Here is an 18952-nt window from a genome sequence, read left to right as displayed (position 1 = left end):
AAAAAAAAAAGGAGAGAAAAGACATGAAATCTTTCAAGAAGGATATATACGTAACAAACAAAAGCAGCCCCGCACCGCCCAGTTTCCCTTTCCTAGATTGATTGATTGCGCTTGGTGTTGAAATATCCGTGAGCAAGAATGCAAAGGAGAGTGAGTGAAAGGAGCGAGCTAGCTGCAAGAAAACAGAAACAGAAAAAGTGGTATATGTAGACACAAGTTTTGTTTGAATCAAACCCCGCCAGGCCCTCCGAAAACAAGAAAGGAAGACATGCATGCAAAAAGGAGTGTTTGAGTTGTTGATGGATGGATGCGTTGTGTGTGTATGTGTATGCGTATGTATGTGTCGTCGTCGTTGTTCATTCATCAGGTCATACTCTCATTGCCGTGTTGTGCTTGCTCTTCTTGTTGTTTCGTTTCGTACCGCGTAACAAATTCGTATCGTAACCACATGATCCTTCTTCTTCTTTTGGGTCCTTCATGATCAACATGATTCATTCCATGCCCTCTTGTCTTCCTTTTCGTGGCGTTGGTTTTTGTTTTTTTTGCTCTGGTGTTTGTTGGCTTCGTGCAATTGTGTTTCATTCTCTTGCCCATCATTTCCAAGGTCTTCAACAAAATCAGATAGGCGAACCCCTCCCTAGCCTACTAGGCGGCGACCCCCTCACAGCAGGCGGCGACTGCCTCTGTCCCTGCTGCGGCTGAGTCTGACCCTGACTCATTGCAAAGATCTCCCTCCCGGTATCATGCTTAATCACTTCCCCCAGCCCATCCCTGACCACTCGCGGGTGACTAATCGTCTTCCGCATCTCATCCCTCTTCTTCTCCTTCCGCTTCTCGCTCATCCTCCGCACAATATTGACCTTTTCGTTAAGAACGGGTAGGATCTTCTCGCTGAGACTGCCGCGTCTCTTCATGGGCGGCGGTACAGGCGCGGCGGTAGTAGTAATGGGTGGGGATACAGAGTGGCCGGTCGCAAAGGTGGACACGGACGAGGGAGTTAGGGGTGGCGCTGCTGACGAGACAGCAGCGGGAGAAGGAGGTGGTCGTTGGCGCTGGAAGAGTGCACCGTAGTTTCTTCGGACGCGGGGCGGGTAGAAGCGCGGGTTTTCGGAGGACATGGAGGGCCGGGTCGAGCTTGAGTCAGGCGAAATGGACGGCCGAGGAGGCGCCTCGGTAGAGGTGGATGGTCGGGGTGGTGTCTCTGATGGTGATGATATGGACGGTCTGGTAGGTCTTTCCGATGATATGGATGGCCGTGCCATGGACTGTGCCATGAATTCCAGGCTTTGCCGGATCTTCATGACCCGCAGATTGCCGCTCGGCGTGCGTCGGATGGTCCTCTTGTCCCGGTCGGGCACGTCGCCGCTGTCTGTTAAGTATGTAGCGTCGTACTTTGAGCCGTTGCGCAAAGGCATGATGGCGAATGCTTTCTTCATCCGCTGGCTTAAGCTCCGCTTGGGTAGCAGATGACCGGGGCGTTGGGGACGGTTGTCGATGGGCGGGTAGTCCCAGTGCTCCTCGTCTTCACTTCCGCTGTCGGAGAAATCAGACTGGTAGGATGGCCGCCAGTCGGGATGCAGCTTGTCTGGCTCGACGGGGGCGTCATCGGCTGTGAAAGACCTCTTCAGGTGGGGTCTCTTCAACCTACCGCTGCTGCCACCATCCGACTCGTAGTTTTTAGTGTACTTTGACAATGAAAATGTGCGAGTAAGGAAACCCGGTCGAGATCCAGTTGTCTCGGAGGTTCGGCGACGGCTTAGCTTCCGGCGGAGCATGGCAAATCCGCTTTCGGGCTTGGGTTCCTCCGGCTCGGCCATGTCATCGTAGAAACCACCAAGCTCCTTCTCCTTTTCCGTAGTAGGCGTCAAACCCGAAGGCGTTGCCGGGATAAAGTTGATGGCCGGTGGCGGTTTGGGGGGTGCTCTCGGATTTCTCAAGGGGGAGAAGTTATCATCTTCCCTCGAGAGGCCCTGCGTTGGTGGTGTTATGGGATTTCCTTCGGCGTCGGTGGCGGCAATGGCGGGGGTGGCTGTTGGAGGAGACCTCTGACGATCCGATGAAGAGGCCTCGGATGGCTTGTTGGAGTGGTTTACAATCATCACAGACTTGTTCTGATGTGGGTAGATGGGTATCGCTCTTGCCTCTGACACTTCGGCATGTGAGGTGCCCGTCTCTACGGAGGCTTGCGAGAAAGGCGTGTGTTGGACAGAATTTCTCTTGTTGTATTCGTAACTGTGACGAGGACCCCCATCATCATTGTGATCAGCAGGAAAGCTACGCGGCGTTCGCGGGTCACTGTTGTCAAAGTTGCTCGACTGGATCGAAGGCGAGAACTTGATATTGATGGTTCCAGATTGGCGTCGCTCTGGTTCCAAATCGTTTCCGTCAATCGTCTTGCGGTAGTGTCTGGAGGTATTTACCGGCTTTGGAGGCGATCGTCGCTTTTCCCTCTGTAGTTTCTCCACTGCCCGTTCAACCGTCTGCGAAGCCTTCTGTTGTTCGAAAAGCGCGTCATGAGCTCGGAGGCTTTCAGCCGTAAGGGAACCGGTCCTCGACACGTTACGACTGGCAGGAGCGGAAAGAGATGATGACCGTCTAGGGATATACGGCGGAAAGTCGGCAGTCCGCGGACCACCGGCTCGAGACCTATCAGACTCGGAAATGGTCCTACTGCGCCGTGGCTCGTCCATATATATGTCTATCGTGAAGTTGCTGGCGGACGCCTGTGATCGTCCAACGGAACTCAGACTCTGGCTCCGCCTAGATCTCCGACTGCTCATCGAACGAAGAGAAGGGGGTCTTCCGTTAGACTTGAGGGAAGTTCGACGCTCTGGAACGATCACCACTGGTATCGACCCAGTTTTCCAAACATCTCTTCGGGCTTTGCGGCTGGAGATTGAAGTGGTTGAAAAATAGCTTTCGCGGGGAGCGGCGCCCGACTTTGGTTCGAACGGTGGTCGTCGTTGGAATACCTGTGGTGCCGGAGCCAGAACGGGAGCCGGAGCCGGAGCCGGAGCAAAAGAAGTGGTTGATGGTGCAAGATCGGAAACAGAGTCTCGCAAAGACAGAGTGGGTTTGCGTGCGTGTCGAAGTGTGTTGCGTCGCTGAGAACCCGTATCATCACCGACGACTATTGTGCCCATGATTGTGGAGGTGCCGGACTGGTTGGAAGTCGTGGAAAAGCGCCGCGTGTCCCCGCTCGTCGATGGCTCCGAGCGAGGAAGGGCCCGTTGCTGTTCCTCGAGGTTCATGGCGCGTAGTGGCAGCACTCTCGTTGCCACCTTTGTTGTTGGTGTAACTGTGGTTGGCGGTTCCATAAAGACCGAGTTGCGGTCCTTGGTCATGTTCGATCTGGGTGCCGCACGTCGCCTGCTGACAATCACATTCCTTTCCAAGTTTTCATCCCATTCCTCTTCCACCTCTTCATCAGAATTCAAGTTCCCTCCCTGCGTTCCCTGGCCGCCCCACCCGCCGTCGTACGCGTCTCGCCCAAGCTGAACTTGCCTCTCTGCTGCTGGCGTTAATCCATCTCCGACGCTCGAATTCACCCCGATATCAATACCCAAACCTACAGTTTGCGGTTGCAACTTTGCTCCTCTGTTAGCCTGACGAATCGTACTTTTCGACGTTCTTCTCGACGATATCTTTGATTTTCCGTCATCCTCATCCTCTGGAGTGATAGGGGCTTCAGGCGCTGTCCTGAAAGATTCCGATCTTGAGTATATTGTCGTCGCATTGGACGGCATCCGATCGTCGACAACGAGCCGTGGTCGGGGCCGGGACTGGGCCGAGAACTGAGACTGGGACTGGGACTGGGCCTGAGTTTGGATCTGCAGCTGGGGCCTGGCAGGACGTACGGGTGGTTCTGGAGCGGGCGGAGGAATTCTTTCAGGAGTCAAGTTCGGAGTTGGCGGAGTACGTTGGTTCGGTGGCGTGGTCGGGAGACGTGATTGAACATGCTGGACAGTATCGGTGCTTTGCAGCGGACTGCCCGAGTTTGTTGGACTTGACCGGTCTATCGACTTCATCGACTTGGCCGATGACGAGGTACGTGAATGGGCAGGCGGCGTCGGCGGCGGTTCGGGGCCGGCCGGTCGATATCTTGACCGCCGTAGCTGGGTAGTCCGCGGAGGCTGAGCGGGACTTGAGCTTCGCGAACCAGTCGACGACGCTGTACCCGGTCGGGGCAAAGTTTTGTGTCTTCTGAAGATGCGCTGTGGACTTTCGGTCCCATCCGCATTCCGGACCATGACATAGTCGGCTTCAGAGTGAACCATATTGGGCACCACGGGCCCAGCATCAACATTCCCTCTCATGACAACTCAAAAGGAAAGTGAGGTGAGTGTTGAAGATGTAATGAGTTATAGTTCTTTTCTTCCTTTCTGTCTCGTCTTCTTCTTCTTCTCAGTGTCAAGATCCAAGCCAGGGCGCGCGCATGTTGTGTGTGAGTGTGTAACTACAGGTGTGAACTTGGTAAGGCTTTGAATGACTGGGAGACGTTTGCTTCTTGGGCCCCCTCCGGGAATGAAGACCCTTGAGGCTCAGCAGCAGTGCCGAGTGGCTACCTCTATAAGTCGGCGTCGGGTACCTTGCGTTGGGTACGACACAGACTTTTCGGTCGGGGACAGATTCCACTATGCCAGCGGCCTTTCTGAAACACAGACAAGTGGCTCCGATGGACACCTTCCGGCTGGTTTGTGCTGGCAAGCTGGGCGCAGGAGAGACTGGCACGGCCGGGGAGACTGGGGATGCTGGGGAGTGGCAGAAGCAAGCAGTGGCCGCCGTTTCATGACCGACCTTTTTCGTACAAAGCCGGTGGAGGCTAGACCCAGGGTGCTGTTAGGTCCCGGCGCATGGTTTAAGGGGATGGAAAACAAATAGGCTTGATTCCTGCCTCTTGAGTGGGGCGCGTCCTATGAATGGTATATCTGGTCCTCTCAAGACGGCAGACAGGTCGGCGATGAGTGGTTCGCAAGGTGTTGTTGTGGCTCGTCGTGGTCGAAGCAATGGAGAGACTCGAGACTCGGGAGATGTGGAAAAGGGAAAGGGCAGGGCACGCTGGCTTGTTTGAATGGCAGTGAATGGGCCTCGACAGTTTGAATGGTTTGGATGGGCCTAGGCTGGATGGCGATGAGGCGGCTTGATGGTGGATGATTGGCTGGGAATATGACGCAGCAGGAAATACGAATGGGAATGAGGATATGGAAATGGAAATAGCCACAGGAAGCTCGATCTGGACTTTTTCTCGCTGGACGGGTCTGACGGGTCCTGCTGCAGGTCGCGAGATGGAGCAGCTGTCTAGAGCACGCGGTCTAAACTGGCAAGACGTTCTTTGACTGGCACAGCTGGCAGAATGGATCCAGATCATGAAAATCGGACAGTGATTCGATGCAAGTCGTTGACCGTACTTTTGACTTTTGACTTTTTGTGATCCTGACCTGGTTGCCTGGCTAACGCTGTTTTCTCAGGAGACGGGAATTGTTGTTGATGTTGTCGTTACGTGGTCAAAAGGAAAAGAGGAAGAACAAAAGAGAAAAGAGGCAAAAACAATGACATGCACATGGGGATTTCGTAGGGCGATCAGAGACCCTGGTTCGGGTCTTTTACAAGCCTCAAGCAGGGAAATGGTTCCGTCTTGCACCCCAGATTATGGCTCGTTAACTACTGCCAAGTGCCTGAACTTGCTGTGAGGTACGCATGTATACAGAAACGACAATCCAACCTCAACCTCGATAAAATCAACAAGTGTTGTCAGTCAGTGGCACCCCTTTTGGTGCAACGGTGGATGTCCTCCATCCGTGCCATCCACACATGGGACGACTCCTCTTCTTCTTCGCGGCGTCGCGCCTCAACAAAAAGTGGCACCTGCGCCTCCCCTTTTTTTTTTCTGCTGCTTGTGCATCTGCATCATTTTTCGTCGTTTCCCAAAAATCATCCTCTTCTCCGTTCCCCAACCTCCTCAGAACTCAGTGCTAACCGTCCGGGTCATGTCTTGCCGCCCTCACCGTCGTCGAGCTAGGTACCTCTAGTTGGGACTATAGCTTCCTCTAGCTCTTCAGGTACCAGATGGAAGAAAGTCGGGGTAAATGTACTACTGAAGTCTGAAACGAACCCTCTTTCGTCCAATCAAATCATTCAGATGGAGGCAGCCCCAGAACCCCTCCCGGCTTCTGTCCTCAGTCTTGGCATCAAGAAAACTACCTTCTACCTAATTCGGCAGGCAAAGACCCAACCGCTATAAAACCCCAAAAACACCACTGAATAAAACCCAGCTGCGCCCATCGGCCAAACCGTCAGGTTGCTTTGCAGGCTAAGCAATCAAGAGGCTCATGGCGACCGATTCGATTCGATGCCGTGAGATGCAACGCCAAGGTGAACAGCCCCGGAACAAGGTCCAGGCCGGGGCGGAGCGCCTTACATCGATACCCGACCTGCCGGTTTCCCATCTTTTACCATGCCACTATCGCGACGGCCAAGGCGACGGCGGCGACGGCGGCATCAAAAAACATGACCAGCGCTGGAACCCATACCTCAAGAGCCCAGTCATTGTCTCACTGGACGTCTTCAGCTGGCACAGTCCTCCCTCAATTTTCAAACACCTGCACGCGTAGGGTGGTGCAGATCATGGGCAACGAATGAGATATCAAATCCCATGTTTCGAGCCCGTTCAGATGCTGCACAAGCGTGAGGACCTGAGGTTGGGAGCAGACGGTCTGGATGGTCTGGAGGGCCTGGCAGATTTTCTTGACGGGTGTTGCAAAGAAAGAAGCTCTGAGAGGTCAGCAAGGTGACAAGGTGACAAGGTGACAGGCACACCACAAGGTGGGCTGAGGTGGGGTAATCAAGGAAGGGCCCGAACCCGGTGGAGGTGATGATGGTGGTGGGTGGTGGTGATGGTTGACTGGCAGAGTGGTGACACCGTTCACGTTGCCCCCTCCAAGTTTCAACTACAACCCAGCCAACCTCCAGTTCATCAGCATCCCGTCTCACCACCATTTCCTACTGCTCTCTTCATGAGGTCTCGGATGTCAGCATTTCGAAAAGAAAAGGGTCTTCCTGATGGCCGGGAAACAATTGTGGCTCTTGTGGTTCTTCGGTTCATCCCATCCGACACCCTCCCTCCCTGTTCCATCTGATGGATGGATGCCGATATCTCTTGCTCCCGTTTCCCAGTCGGATGGTACACCTGCACGACATTGCACAGGCACACCAACGCCAACGACACCACGACACCATCTCAGCTCTGTCAGCCCTTGGCTTAGATTCTTCAACTCCCCTAGAACTTCATGTCGCTTTCTCCCGATGCCGTCAAGTGTCAAGTGGCACCATGACACTTCAGAGTGTGTCATGCTACACCCGCTCTCGAGTGTTGACATCGGCTTGTGTCATTACCTGTGTAAGACGTATGTTCTTTTCTCAACGTTCCTGTTGTTAGCCGCCGTTTGATTTTTGGACAGCCATGATCCGGACGCCGTTACGAAGCCCATTTGGCTCGCCTCTCCCCGCACCACTTAGGCAACACAGCGATGGTGCAGTCCACTGGAAGTGTCGTTGGCCTCGAGGTTTGAGATATGGCGAGCGTCCAACGTCTTCTCATCGGCGAACTTGTCCAGTTAAATATGGGAAATCCTGCCAGAGTCATGTTCTGTCGACAGCAATATGAAATGCGTAGTGCGCCTCTAACAAGGAATGCTCTCCAATGCTTCAAACACACATTGATAACCTCTTTCACAAGATGCCGTGCCTGCGGTTGCGGCGATCGATGGTTCTGGTGCTGTGGTTGCGATAAGACAATGAAATACAGTACCAAATTCTGAATCGGGTAAAAGTGTTAGTGATCTTAACTTCCAGGCTAGTAAGATCCTCCTTGCTCTGTTAGCACATTATCTGATCCAAGCATGCCCAAAAGGGACATGAAAAGGCATCTCCTGCAGAATGGCAAAGGTCCTTGGATGTCATATCTCCAAAGAAGGACAAGAAACCAAACCAACGGGAATATGCATCTCCGGCAGATAACTTCCTCGCTCTTATCTCAACCCCGCAGTCATTGAGACGCAACTACGATGCTGAAGCCCAGGCTACGACTGGATATCTCGTCATCCATCATGCCGTTCCAGGAAATTCCTACTTGGAATGTCTACGATCGGTGGCTGCTGCACCTCATCCCGAAATTTCCATCAATGGTACCAATGAGCTCGCATGTCGGCGTGGGAGTGTCCTGGATATCGTACATATGCTCCGTCGACGACGAGCTTGCAATTGGCCCAATATCCCAATACGTCTGCCTCTTATCTATTGCACATCACGTCTCTCCCAGTTACGACAACTCTGCGTCCTCATCCTCGAGTTGTGTTTTACATAACAAGAACCTCTGCATTGCATTGTGCACTTCAATCGTCCATAGCAAGCAGGATCGCATGAACGGACTTGGACATGTTTTCCCGTTGGACGATCGACAAACATCCTATCAGTGACGAGACGTTGACCGCGAGCCTACCATTCAAGATAAGTGAAGCTCTGGATGGTGAATAATGAAAACACAGCATTCGACAGAACAGTTCTACACGATGTCTCGCTGCTGCAGCGAGGAACGGGATATACCATGCTGCTTGACCCAATCGATGACGATGGAGGACTTCCAACGAGACACTACAACAAATATCGATAAAAGCCCGTGATCCCAACCCCTCTCCAGATTTCGAGAGGACCGCTTGTCTCTCGTCTATCGTTGAGACTTACTATTAGGAGACTCGAACGAAATGTTACGCTCAAGCTTCATTGCCTCTTGCCTTGCTGCTGCGGTGGCAGCACATGGCGACCATAGTCAAAAGGTCGTGGCCGGTCCGCATCAAGGCTTGTGGTACAATACGTTGCCGGGAGATGGAGGCACTCAGGTATGCTTCACACTTGGAAAAAAAAAAAACCAGCGATGTTGAAGAGTTGAGACTGATGCTATCAACAGGCAGATTCCGTCTTCTCCGGCATCTCGACCTTTGGCCGTCTACCATACCTACCATGTCTAGCCAGCAAAGATATCAACTACGACATAGCCTTTATCGGTGAGTGACCATCATAGCTTAAGAGCCAAGACATACCATAGCAACTAACTGTCTGCGTAAAGGCGCCCCCTTCGACACCGGCACTTCATATAGACCCGGTGCTCGCTTCGGTCCATCGGGAATACGTCAGGGATCACGTCGTTTAAACCTCTAGTACGGCCGTCCGCTCTACATTTAAAACATATCATCATCATCATCATCATCATATGCAGCAGATACTAACCCCCCCTCCTTCCCCTCCCTTCACAGTGGCGGCTACAACGTCCCCCTAGCCACCAACCCCTTCAACAGCTGGGCGACCGTAATCGACTGCGGCGACATCCCCGTGACCTCGTACGACAACACCTTCGCCCTCTCGCAGATCGAACAAGGCCACCACTCCATCCTCTCCCGCGCCCCCACCACCGACTCCCACCAACCGGGCCCTTCCCTCTCGGGAAAAACCCTCCCGCGCGTCATCACCCTCGGAGGCGACCACACCATCACCCTCCCCCTTTTGAGGAGTATCAACCGCTCTTACGGCCCCGTTTCGGTCATCCACTTCGACAGCCACCTGGACACGTGGCGGCCCAAAGTCTTTGGGGGCTCGCCCTCGGAGGTCGCTTCAATAAACCATGGGACGTACTTTTATCATGCGGCGCAGGAGGGTTTGTTGAGGAATGATAGTAATATCCATGCGGGCATCAGGACGACGCTGAGTGGGCCGAGCGATTATGAGAATGATGGGTATTGCGGGTTTGAGATTGTGGAGGCGAGGGAGATTGATACGATTGGGACCGAGGGGATCATAAACAAGATTAGGGCGCGGGTGGGGACCGAGAGGCCGGTTTATTTGAGTTTGGATATTGATACGCTTGATCCTGCTTGTGAGTAGTTCCTCTTTTTTTTTTTTTTTTTTTTTTTTTTTCTTTTTTTTTCCCCTCCCTGGTCTGTCTGGTATGGTTTAACGATGGAAAGAAAGTGTAAAGCTAATAAGTGAACGTTTTGTGTGTATTATTACAGTTGCCCCAGCTACTGGTACCCCCGAGACCGGCGGGTGGTCGACTCGTGAGCTCAGGACGATTTTGAGAGGGTTGGAGGGAATCAATATCATTGCTGCTGATATTGTGGAGGTTGCGGTAAGTTCAATTCTCTGCCAGTCAGTCGCCTCTTGATTTTTCGAATACTCATTGATGGCCTCGTTCACACTTCTAGCCTGCCTACGATACCAACGCTGAGCACACGACCATGGCGGCAGCTGATGCCTTGTACGAGATCATGAGCGTCATGGTCAAGAGAGGACCGCTCAGCGTAACCAGTGCGCCGCGCGATCTTTAGAGCGTTGACAGATGAGGTACAAGACGAACAGGTTGCCGACCAACCTGAAGATGGGGTGTGGCTCTGCGCTTAGAGTGGGTGAAACCTCTTTGGGTTTAGGTATGAGGTGACAGGAATATCAACATTCCAAATTCAGATTGAGTGACTTTCCATTGTGGAATTCGAGTGATGTTTGAAGTATGCTCTTCGGTGTGATTTTGTCTATGCCTTTTTCAAGTGTCCTTATTCGTTCCTTTTCTCAGTTACCAAAGGCCCTTCACACATCTTGAGGGCACAACTAGATGATGACATCCCTTGTTAGTTCCCAGGAGAAGAGTCTCCGACAACAAAAGTATCACGAAGCAAAACAGAACAAAAGAGCGAACAAACCAACCCCTAATCCCTCCTATCACCGCCTCATCACCCTCCTCTCCACCCACCTCGCCGGCACAAACACCACCACCGCACACAAAAACGCCATCTCAAACCCAACATCCCCATACCTCCCATCCTCACCACCCCCAATTAACCTCGCCACAACACCCGTATACCAAGTCGAACTCATCCCCAAAAGTCCACCCACAATCCCCGCCGCGAACCCCAACCCACCCCCTATACCAACCGGCATATTTTGTCTTGTATCCCACGCCTCCAAGTCATAGTCCGCACAACCACCACCACACCTCCGCCACCCATGGATCCGAAAAAGATAATGTTCCACCACCATAACCGCCACAAAACTCGTGACCCAACACCCCAACAATCCCAAAAAGCTTTGCAAAAAGACCAACAGTTTATCCCTCCCCACCAGACTCAGCAAGACGACGGCTATAAGAAGGATCGTAGTCCAAATAAACCTGGGCACCGCCGCCAAGCGTCTAGAAAACTGCTGAATGGACAGACTCGCGCTATAAAACGAGATGGAATTCGTTGCGAGCCCCGAGAAGGCGAGCAACACCAACAAGAACTTGGCGAGTCCCGTGGGGAAGATGATGGTTTGGATCAAGAAACCGATGCCTCCTTGGTTGTAGGCGGCAAGCCAGACTGGGTGGGAAGAAAGAGAAGAGGAGACGAGGGCGCCGAGACTCATGGCGAAGCAAGTAGGAAGGGCCAGACCCAAAGTGGTGAGGAGGAAGATCTTGAGGGAAGAGGTGGTGGGCGGGTATTCGACGTAGTAATCGGATACTACCGAGGCCCAGGAGACGGAGGAGCCGTAGATTACTGAGAAGAGTTTTAGGGAGGAGGCTGTTAGTGCTGGGCCGGATAGGGTTGAGACAGCAGCAGATTCAGGGCTGGGTTTTGGGGGTTGTTGAACGGCAGGTACGGCTTCGGTGTACATGGTTATAAAGACAAAGGCCATCACCAAGCCCGCGAACTTATCATACGCGAAAACGGCTTTGAGGCCGATGATGGAGACGACGAAGCTGATGGCAATTGACAAAACCACGCCAATCTCGAGGTGGATGGCGCCGTCCGAGACGGCGGCGAGGGCAAGGCCGCTGGTGATGGAGCCGACGGATGACCAGCCGATTTGCCCGATGACGTTGAGGATGGCGGCCGCTTTGGACGGCCACCAGCCGAGGGAGTAGCGGGAGATGGAGATTTGACGGAGGCCGGTGCTGGGGCCTAGGGTGGCGCACCATCCCTATTTTTATCGCGATGATTAGGTTAGTACGTACACTGAGTATGGGGGCTTGGGGGGCTTGTTTGAGTGAGACCTACAGGAACAGCACTCCCCAGAAAGGTGGCTGTGATGATAATGGTAAGTGATGTTCTCAAATCCAGACCTAGTGTTGTGCCCAGGAAGCCGGTTGCAAAGCAGGCCAGGTTCAGTGTTGAGCTCATCCATAGCAGGGACATGACGGCTTGGTTGTGCCATTTTGTGTATTGAGGGTCGCGATCTTCGGGTCTCTTTCTCTGGACTGCGCGGGCTTCGACGCCGACCTTTCGGTCCAAGACACCTTCATAGTGCCGGAGTGTATCGAGCCAGGTGATATGGCGCTCTTGGGGAGGATTGCTGCCAGATGGCAACGGTTTCTCTGGTTTCTCCTCGTGGGTATCCTTGACACCATCACCCCCAATTCTGGATTCCTCGTCAGTACTGTGGTCCATTCTAGAAGTCGTATGTGTAGTAGGTAGGGTATGCGTAGGTAATGATAGTGAGGGAGCAGCAAAGTATATGGGAGGTATATTTTCTAGGATATTCATAGGTAGATGGTCTCTAGAGATGGAAGTCCATGTTGGTGATGTATAATGAAGTATGGATTGATGACTATGTCCAAAAGGAAACATCATCCTTCTCTCTCACTTAGACTTCTGCTGGTTTTCTGTCGTTACTTGTGTAAGTTACCTGCTACCACTGAGAACTTTGTAGGGAGGTGCTCCTTGAGCTGTAGGGCAAAGGACTTCCCGGTATGTTCGATGAGTGTCCAGCTCAAAGTCCACAGTCCACATCACAACCACATAGCCGGATATCTGCGCGCGGGATGCGGTTAACCAGGAGCTACCCGAGATAACAGCATCGCACTGTTAAAGGTATGATGCCGTTGACACGTTCCACGACTTCAGGTACGCTATCTTGACAGGAGATGTCGTGTGAGCTCAAATCGTCAGAGTGTGCAGATGCAGCATACGCCAAGTAATTAAAGAAGATGTGACTGGAATTGATGGGTGCCATGAATGGAAAAGCTTTCTCGTGAACGAGTGGGCTCCTGTATCTTCCGGTTTTTTCGTTTCTGATTTTCAAAGATACCACTCAAATGATGTTGCCGTTAACAATCGCCATCCTGGGAGGCAGGAGCGATCATGGCATATTGAGGTAAGAACGAGACGCTCCTGCTCAAAACGTCTCCCACAAATCTTGACTCTGAAAATTTACCTCTATCCTATTAGCTTAGATACACAGTTGAATCTGGAGGTTATTGATCTTATTTTGAAGATGGACCAACTCGGTGTCTGGCTTCGCCTAGCGTTGAGGTTGCTCCAACCCCTGAGCATACCATAACACCAAACCTCAGCATCACAACAATTACCTAGGCAAACCCCTTACCTTTGCATTGACGATTGATAAAACTCATACGAGCTTGAAACCCCACAGTCATTCGATTCCAATCACCAATCCACGAGTTCGCAGATCGAACCAAAGAAAGAAGCGAGTGGACTTTTGAAACTGGACTGGGGGAGAGTTATTGCCCCGCGGTTACGAGCCGAGGTACGAAAATGTGACGGCGCAACAACAACAACAACAACAACTTAAAAGATCAGTCTGGATAATACTTACCTACTTACCTGATTGACCAATTCGATCAACCGAAAAAGACCAGTCATTCCACAACAACTCCTATTACACCCACTCCTCCTTTGACAGACAGACAGACAGACCACACACCACCAAACACCACTACTCACTCACTCTGTGATCATGTCGTCGTCGTCGTCAACTTCCGGTTCGCAGCAACAGCCGCCCATTATCTTATACCACTACCCGGCATCGCCCTATGCCAAACGGATAGTCTGGTATCTTCACCTACGTGGCATTCCGTACACCCAATGCGTAAGTTCCATTCCGTCCCATCATCATCACCACCATAATCAGCGGGTGTAACTCCCGGAATCCCCTATCTACTCCTCTTACCTCTTACATACCTCACCTCGTCACATCAAACACATCACTAACACACAAAAAAAAAAAAAAAAAAAACAGCTCCAACCAATGATCCTCCCCCGCCCCGACCTCTCCTCCCTCCTGGGCATCAAGTACCGACGCATCCCCCTCCTCTCCATCGGCCGGGACGTCTACCTCGACACGCGCCTGATCCTGTCCAAGCTCGAGGATCTTGATCTTCCCCATTTTAGAGAAAAACTCTCCGCCGCCCCCGGCACCGACGCCCTCGCCCTCCAAAGCTTACTCTCGCACTACTCCATCGACGGCGGTCTCTTTTCACGGGCCGCGCAGCTTTTGTTTTCGCTTGATAACCCTTTGCTGCGCGACCCCAAGTTTCTGGCTGATCGCGCCGAGTTCGCCACTGGCGGCGGCGGTGCTGCTCCACCCAAGTTTTCCAGCAGGGAGGAAATGGCAGCCCTAGGCCCCGAGGCGCTCGCGGACCTCAGGGATTACTGCCAGATGCTGGAGACGACTGTGCTAGCTGACGGGCGGGACTGGATTTTGAAGGATGCGAAGCAACCGGGACTGGCGGATATCGAAGCGGTGTTTGTGCTGCACTGGGTTAAGAGTTTGCCGGGGGCGTTGCCTAGGGAGCAGTTTAGTGAGGAGAAGTTTCCGAGGGTGTGGAAGTGGGTGGAGAGGTTTCGGGGGGCTGTTGGGGAGACTTCACCTCCTGCGGCGGCTCAGAAGGGGAATGGCAACAGTAAGATCACGACGGTCAAGGGAGATAAGGCGCAGGATCTGATTCTGGGTGCGGAGTGGAATGAGGACTCGGAAAAGAAGGGGGTGGACGCCGGAGAGGCGATTGTGCAGTTCCATGGCCTGAAGAAGGGGACGGTGGTGGAGGTGTGGCCGACGGATAGCGGGTCGGCGCCGGCGCATAGGGATGTTGGGAGACTGGTGAGTCTGGATGCGAGGGAGGTGGTGATTGAGAATGAGAAGGGCGTGAGGGTGCATGCTCCTAGGCATGGGTTCCGGGTGAAGCCATCTTCGCAGGCGGTTGCGAGCAGCTTATAAGGTTCTTGACCTGACGAGTAACCGTTTTGAGACCCTAGGTCTGTAGTATCTCATGAATGATGCTAGTTGTTTTTGTTAGTCAAAATGATCAAACACTGGGTTGAAAAAGATCGGTTCTTAGGTGGTGAGGAACTCGGAGCTCTGGGATGAATCTGCAGTGAAGCCAGCCAGCATCCTAGGTCCATTGTTTGACTGTGAACGATGAACTCGGTTGGTGTTCTTGTCCTATGACAGCTGAGTGGTGTAGCGCTGAATGCTCTGTACCAAAGGGTCGACAATCTGATTTCTTCTCCTTGGTTGTGATCAGAACGTAACCCTACAGAGTCCATTTCCGACAACCGAAATTCTGGGCAGACGATGAGGCAAACAATATGCCTGATGTTTGCTCGATATGAGTTTAGAAGATAGGTGAGTAGATCCAGCACCCAAGAATGGTCAATGGAGTGTTTGGCACTCTGAAGGATCAACCGAGAATTTCGGACATGGGCGCAACCGCCAGGATCAACCCGTCACCACCAAGATCTGGAAGTAAGATTCAGCCCTATGATTGATTACCTCTAACGGCAAGTTGTCGTTGGTCTCTGCAACACTTCTCTTTGATGATTGACGTCGGCGGCTCTGCTAGTTGGCTTACTGTCACATCTCTTGTGTCTCCTAATATCTCCGAGAGAAACGACCTCGAGTGACCTCGAGTCGTGACCTAGGGGTTTTTGACTTCGGCCATGGTCCGTCGCAAGTTCGTTGGCTTCGCACTTGTGCACCCCCACAGGGTCTTTGGCGCTATTTTGACTGCTATCCTTTATTCGGACGGGTATGGCAAGCATTTCAGGAGTCGCTTAGACACTGACAAGCAAATGTCAGATTCTGATGCTTTTTACTCTGCCTTGATCAGTAGCAGAATCATTTACGAACAACAGGTCAAAGAGCCTCTCCAGGTAAATGGTGAGCTCGTGATAGGCTTCCAACATTTGTGCCATAGTGTAGGTCTACACTTCCGGGGAACACAAAAAGAAGCCGAGGGAAGATGGAGAGATCGACAGCGCCCAACAGCACTTGCAGAGCACTATTGTTTGTGCGGCTGGACTTCCCCCCTTCCCCGTCCCCCTCTCTCGGTCGATGACTTCACCATACGGTACGGCGGACCGCTGAAAGGGAGCGAGAGGGGTGCCAACATCGGGGAGCCGGCCTCCGTCTCCATCGGCGCGGCCATCCCCGCACCGGAAGGAGGGCGGAGAAGACGACGAAATCGGCACCTCTTCCAAGCGCTGCAATTCGGAACCATCCAATCAGTGTGAAAGGTCGGGTGCTCTGGAGCTCTTGACGAAAGCGAAGTTGGCGAGGACCGAACTAAGCAAGGTGGCCGGTTGCTATTCCCTAGTTCTTGACGCTTGGGCGGGCCAAGGCGAAGGCTGGAAGATGACGGATGAGATGAAGGGTTTCTCGTGCTGTGTTCTGTCCAAATTCCCATGACTATCGTGACCAGCAAAAATGTCGGCCTCGGGGGCTTATGCCCAAAGAAATCATTTCTCCCATTTTTCATCTGTTGTTTTCTCTTTTCCCTACTGTGTGGTTGTGGTTGCAGAGTGAGGTGCCATCAGAGAAAAGTTCGAAAAGGGAAGCTGATTCGCCCGGGGATTATTCCAGTGGTTGTCTATGGTGAGTTATCAGTACCGGTCCGGCGTATTTGTCGTACTGTTCTCGAAGTTGTCGACCGTTGGTTCGAAGCCCGAAACGCGCTATGTACCCCAGACCCGTAATTTTCCAAGAGCTGTTGACCAATCCTTCATTGCAGAGCCGTGAGAAGACGCCACGGTGCGGGATCCAGATCTTTGAATTACCAAACAGACGCCATGTTGGATGACCAATTATCGAGAACAGACTTGTTCAGTAACGGCGCGGTAAAGCGAGAGCCAAGATCTGTCAAGAAAACGTGGATAGGTGTCTTTTGTGTTCAGTTCCTGGAGCGTTGGGTCTGCGGTTGTGTGCCTGTGCTGGCCTGCTGGAGACTGGAAGGGAAACAAGTGAAGAGAAGAAGCCAATGAAATGTCTTGGATGAAGCCTCTTCGCTTCAAAGTCACGGTCGCGCGGGCCAAGTGGCGCCCCTTGGGTCCATGCCCAGCGTGCATGCCCAATTTCCATGCAAGTGCGTCATAGGGGCACAGGGGGTCTAGCCAGGGGGGTACGCGAAAGCTAGAGTAGGGGAAGGAAAAAAAGGGGTTGACTGCCAGAATGTTTGGCTGAACTGGCAGAGGACTACAACACAAGTCGGTTTCATCCCCCACGCAAAGTTGAAAGTCCATGTTGATCCAAACGCGAACAGAATGGAATTCACCACAAGCTTGCGGCATAGGAACAACACAGGGCGAGGTTTCCCGATGACCGCGCCAGAATCCGATAACAACTGCGGACCTTTTGCTTGACCTGGATGGAGCACCAGAGTCCACTTTTGTGGTGATATTCGATATTTTCCCAAAGCCGCGCGACGGATCTGTTCATCCTCCCAAACTTAGATTCTAGCCTGACGAATGGGAGACGGCGAGAGGAGACAAAACGGGAACCACGGCAACTCGCTGGCAACTGGCCTGGGCCAGTTGTTGTTCTCAGTTTGTTGCCGGCAGAAGAGTTGCAGTTGCAGAGTTGCAGAGCCAGGCGGAATTCAGTGGTAGAGAATTGGGAACTTTTCAACACCGTGCGAATTATGCCGCTGAGCAGACCTCATTTTTCTAAGACCACTCACACCAATTCCATCCGTCATCATTCTGTCCCGCCCACCGTTACGTCATTGGTGTCAATGAAGTCAGACGAAACCAGCGCCACCCCTGTTCCTCTCGCTGGAAATCTGACAATGGACGCCTGCGCTCCGGAATAGGGCACGGTGAAATCGACCGATCGAGCACAAAAGGGAATGCTCTGACGATCGCTAATTGAGTACATAAGATCTGCTGCAGCGTACTATCAAAGTGTATAGTTTGTGAAGCACTGGACGTTGGTTGGCTGCTTTGTCGAAGTGTCTTTGGGCGCACCGTGAATCCAAATCGTCCTGACCTGGCGTGACCAGACAACAAGCGCGGGCAGACGGAAAGGGTGCGCTGATTTGGATGGGAAAATAAGGAGCGGCAAGAGAGAGAATGGGGGGCTGTATAAATAATATATGAAAAATGCGAACCCTAACAAAACATATCAACGTGGAGGAAATTGCGCGCTAGTCTAGCGTCTGACGCAATGTCCCTTCGCGTGACGGGTGTCCGGGAGCAACCTACCGACAGGGCCTCGCGAGGGAAAAGAGGACGGCATGTTTGTGGGTGTGAGGGTGGGAATGATAGAGACGCGATGAAAGTCTGTGATTGGGTGGAAGATAAACACAGTTTGCCACAGGTGTCCCACTCTTTCAACATTTCTCACCTTCTCGTCCTCTTCACTCCGCGACATACTGTGTAGTGTGGTAGCCGTCGTCCATGCAAGCCTACATGATATGGTCCAGAGCGGTGAGGTTCTGGTTCTTGATTTTCAGTGATTCGAGACCACTGGCTGTTGACATCCGGGCGGCTATATCGTGATCTTTGAGTTCCTTTTGCTCAAGAAGGTCGAGACTACTTACCTAATGTCCCTCATGGCTGACAGGCTTTGAAATCCAGAACTGCGAAATACGAGTTTCGTCCTGGAGATGAACCTGCTTCTCACTGTCAGTGATGGGTTCGTCTCCCGCTGCCGTCGGACGAGTCAAGCACACAGGGATTTCGCTGAAGGCTTCGGGCTGGTTGCGTGTTTTCCCTTTGGGTCTGCATCCAACTTGAGCGCCAGAAGCTCGTGTGTGGTGGATCTGGTACCTCCAGGCACCGTGCCGAAAATTGCCTACACTCAAGAAATGTGTCGCCGGCTGGGAGCATCACCGTAGTTAGGAGCCCCTGGGCCGATA

The 18952-nt window shown here is 52.6% G+C and overlaps 6 protein-coding genes across 6 annotated transcripts; 4 read left to right on the top strand and 2 right to left on the bottom strand.

Moving 5' to 3' along the window:
• Positions 1-490: 490 nt before the first annotated feature.
• On the bottom strand, positions 491-4587 carry B0H65DRAFT_116510 (uncharacterized protein). The gene has a single exon (XM_062820662.1). The coding sequence runs from the start codon at positions 4314-4316 to the stop codon at positions 618-620; it is 3699 nt and encodes a 1232-aa protein (XP_062684685.1). The 5' UTR covers positions 4317-4587; the 3' UTR covers positions 491-617.
• A 4030-nt stretch (positions 4588-8617) lies between these two features.
• Positions 8618-10531, top strand: B0H65DRAFT_116467 (arginase family-domain-containing protein). Its single transcript, XM_062820661.1, has 6 exons — positions 8618-8894; positions 8963-9059; positions 9122-9212; positions 9309-9925; positions 10062-10177; positions 10254-10531. Exons 1-6 carry the CDS (start codon positions 8760-8762, stop codon positions 10374-10376), a joined length of 1179 nt encoding a protein of 392 aa, XP_062684684.1. The 5' UTR covers positions 8618-8759; the 3' UTR covers positions 10377-10531.
• Positions 10532-10764: 233 nt separating this feature from the next.
• Positions 10765-12467, bottom strand: B0H65DRAFT_420388 (nucleoside transporter family; the record flags this gene model as incomplete). Its single annotated transcript, XM_062824276.1, has 2 exons — positions 10765-12000; positions 12078-12467. 2 exons carry the CDS (start codon positions 12465-12467, stop codon positions 10765-10767), a joined length of 1626 nt encoding a protein of 541 aa, XP_062684683.1.
• A 1309-nt stretch (positions 12468-13776) lies between these two features.
• B0H65DRAFT_506805 (uncharacterized protein) lies at positions 13777-15036 on the top strand (the record flags this gene model as incomplete). The annotated part of the gene is made up of 2 exons (XM_062828092.1): positions 13777-13908; positions 14059-15036. The coding sequence occupies 2 exons, from the start codon at positions 13777-13779 to the stop codon at positions 15034-15036; spliced, it is 1110 nt and encodes a 369-aa protein (XP_062684682.1).
• Positions 15037-15562: 526 nt separating this feature from the next.
• B0H65DRAFT_116386 (uncharacterized protein) lies at positions 15563-16417 on the top strand. The gene has a single exon (XM_062820659.1). It carries the CDS (start codon positions 15759-15761, stop codon positions 16329-16331), a length of 573 nt encoding a protein of 190 aa, XP_062684681.1. The 5' UTR covers positions 15563-15758; the 3' UTR covers positions 16332-16417.
• Positions 16417-16847, top strand: B0H65DRAFT_116442 (uncharacterized protein). The gene has a single exon (XM_062820660.1). The coding sequence runs from the start codon at positions 16503-16505 to the stop codon at positions 16791-16793; it is 291 nt and encodes a 96-aa protein (XP_062684680.1). The 5' UTR covers positions 16417-16502; the 3' UTR covers positions 16794-16847.
• The last annotated feature ends 2105 nt before the right edge of the window (positions 16848-18952 follow it).

The sequence above is a fragment of the Neurospora tetraspora genome (assembly GCF_033439725.1).
Source record: "Neurospora tetraspora strain CBS 560.94 chromosome Unknown B0H65scaffold_2, whole genome shotgun sequence".
NCBI lineage: Eukaryota > Fungi > Ascomycota > Sordariomycetes > Sordariales > Sordariaceae > Neurospora > Neurospora tetraspora.
The sequence above is the reverse complement of the archived record's forward strand: the minus strand, read 5'-3'. Positions and strand labels throughout refer to the sequence as shown.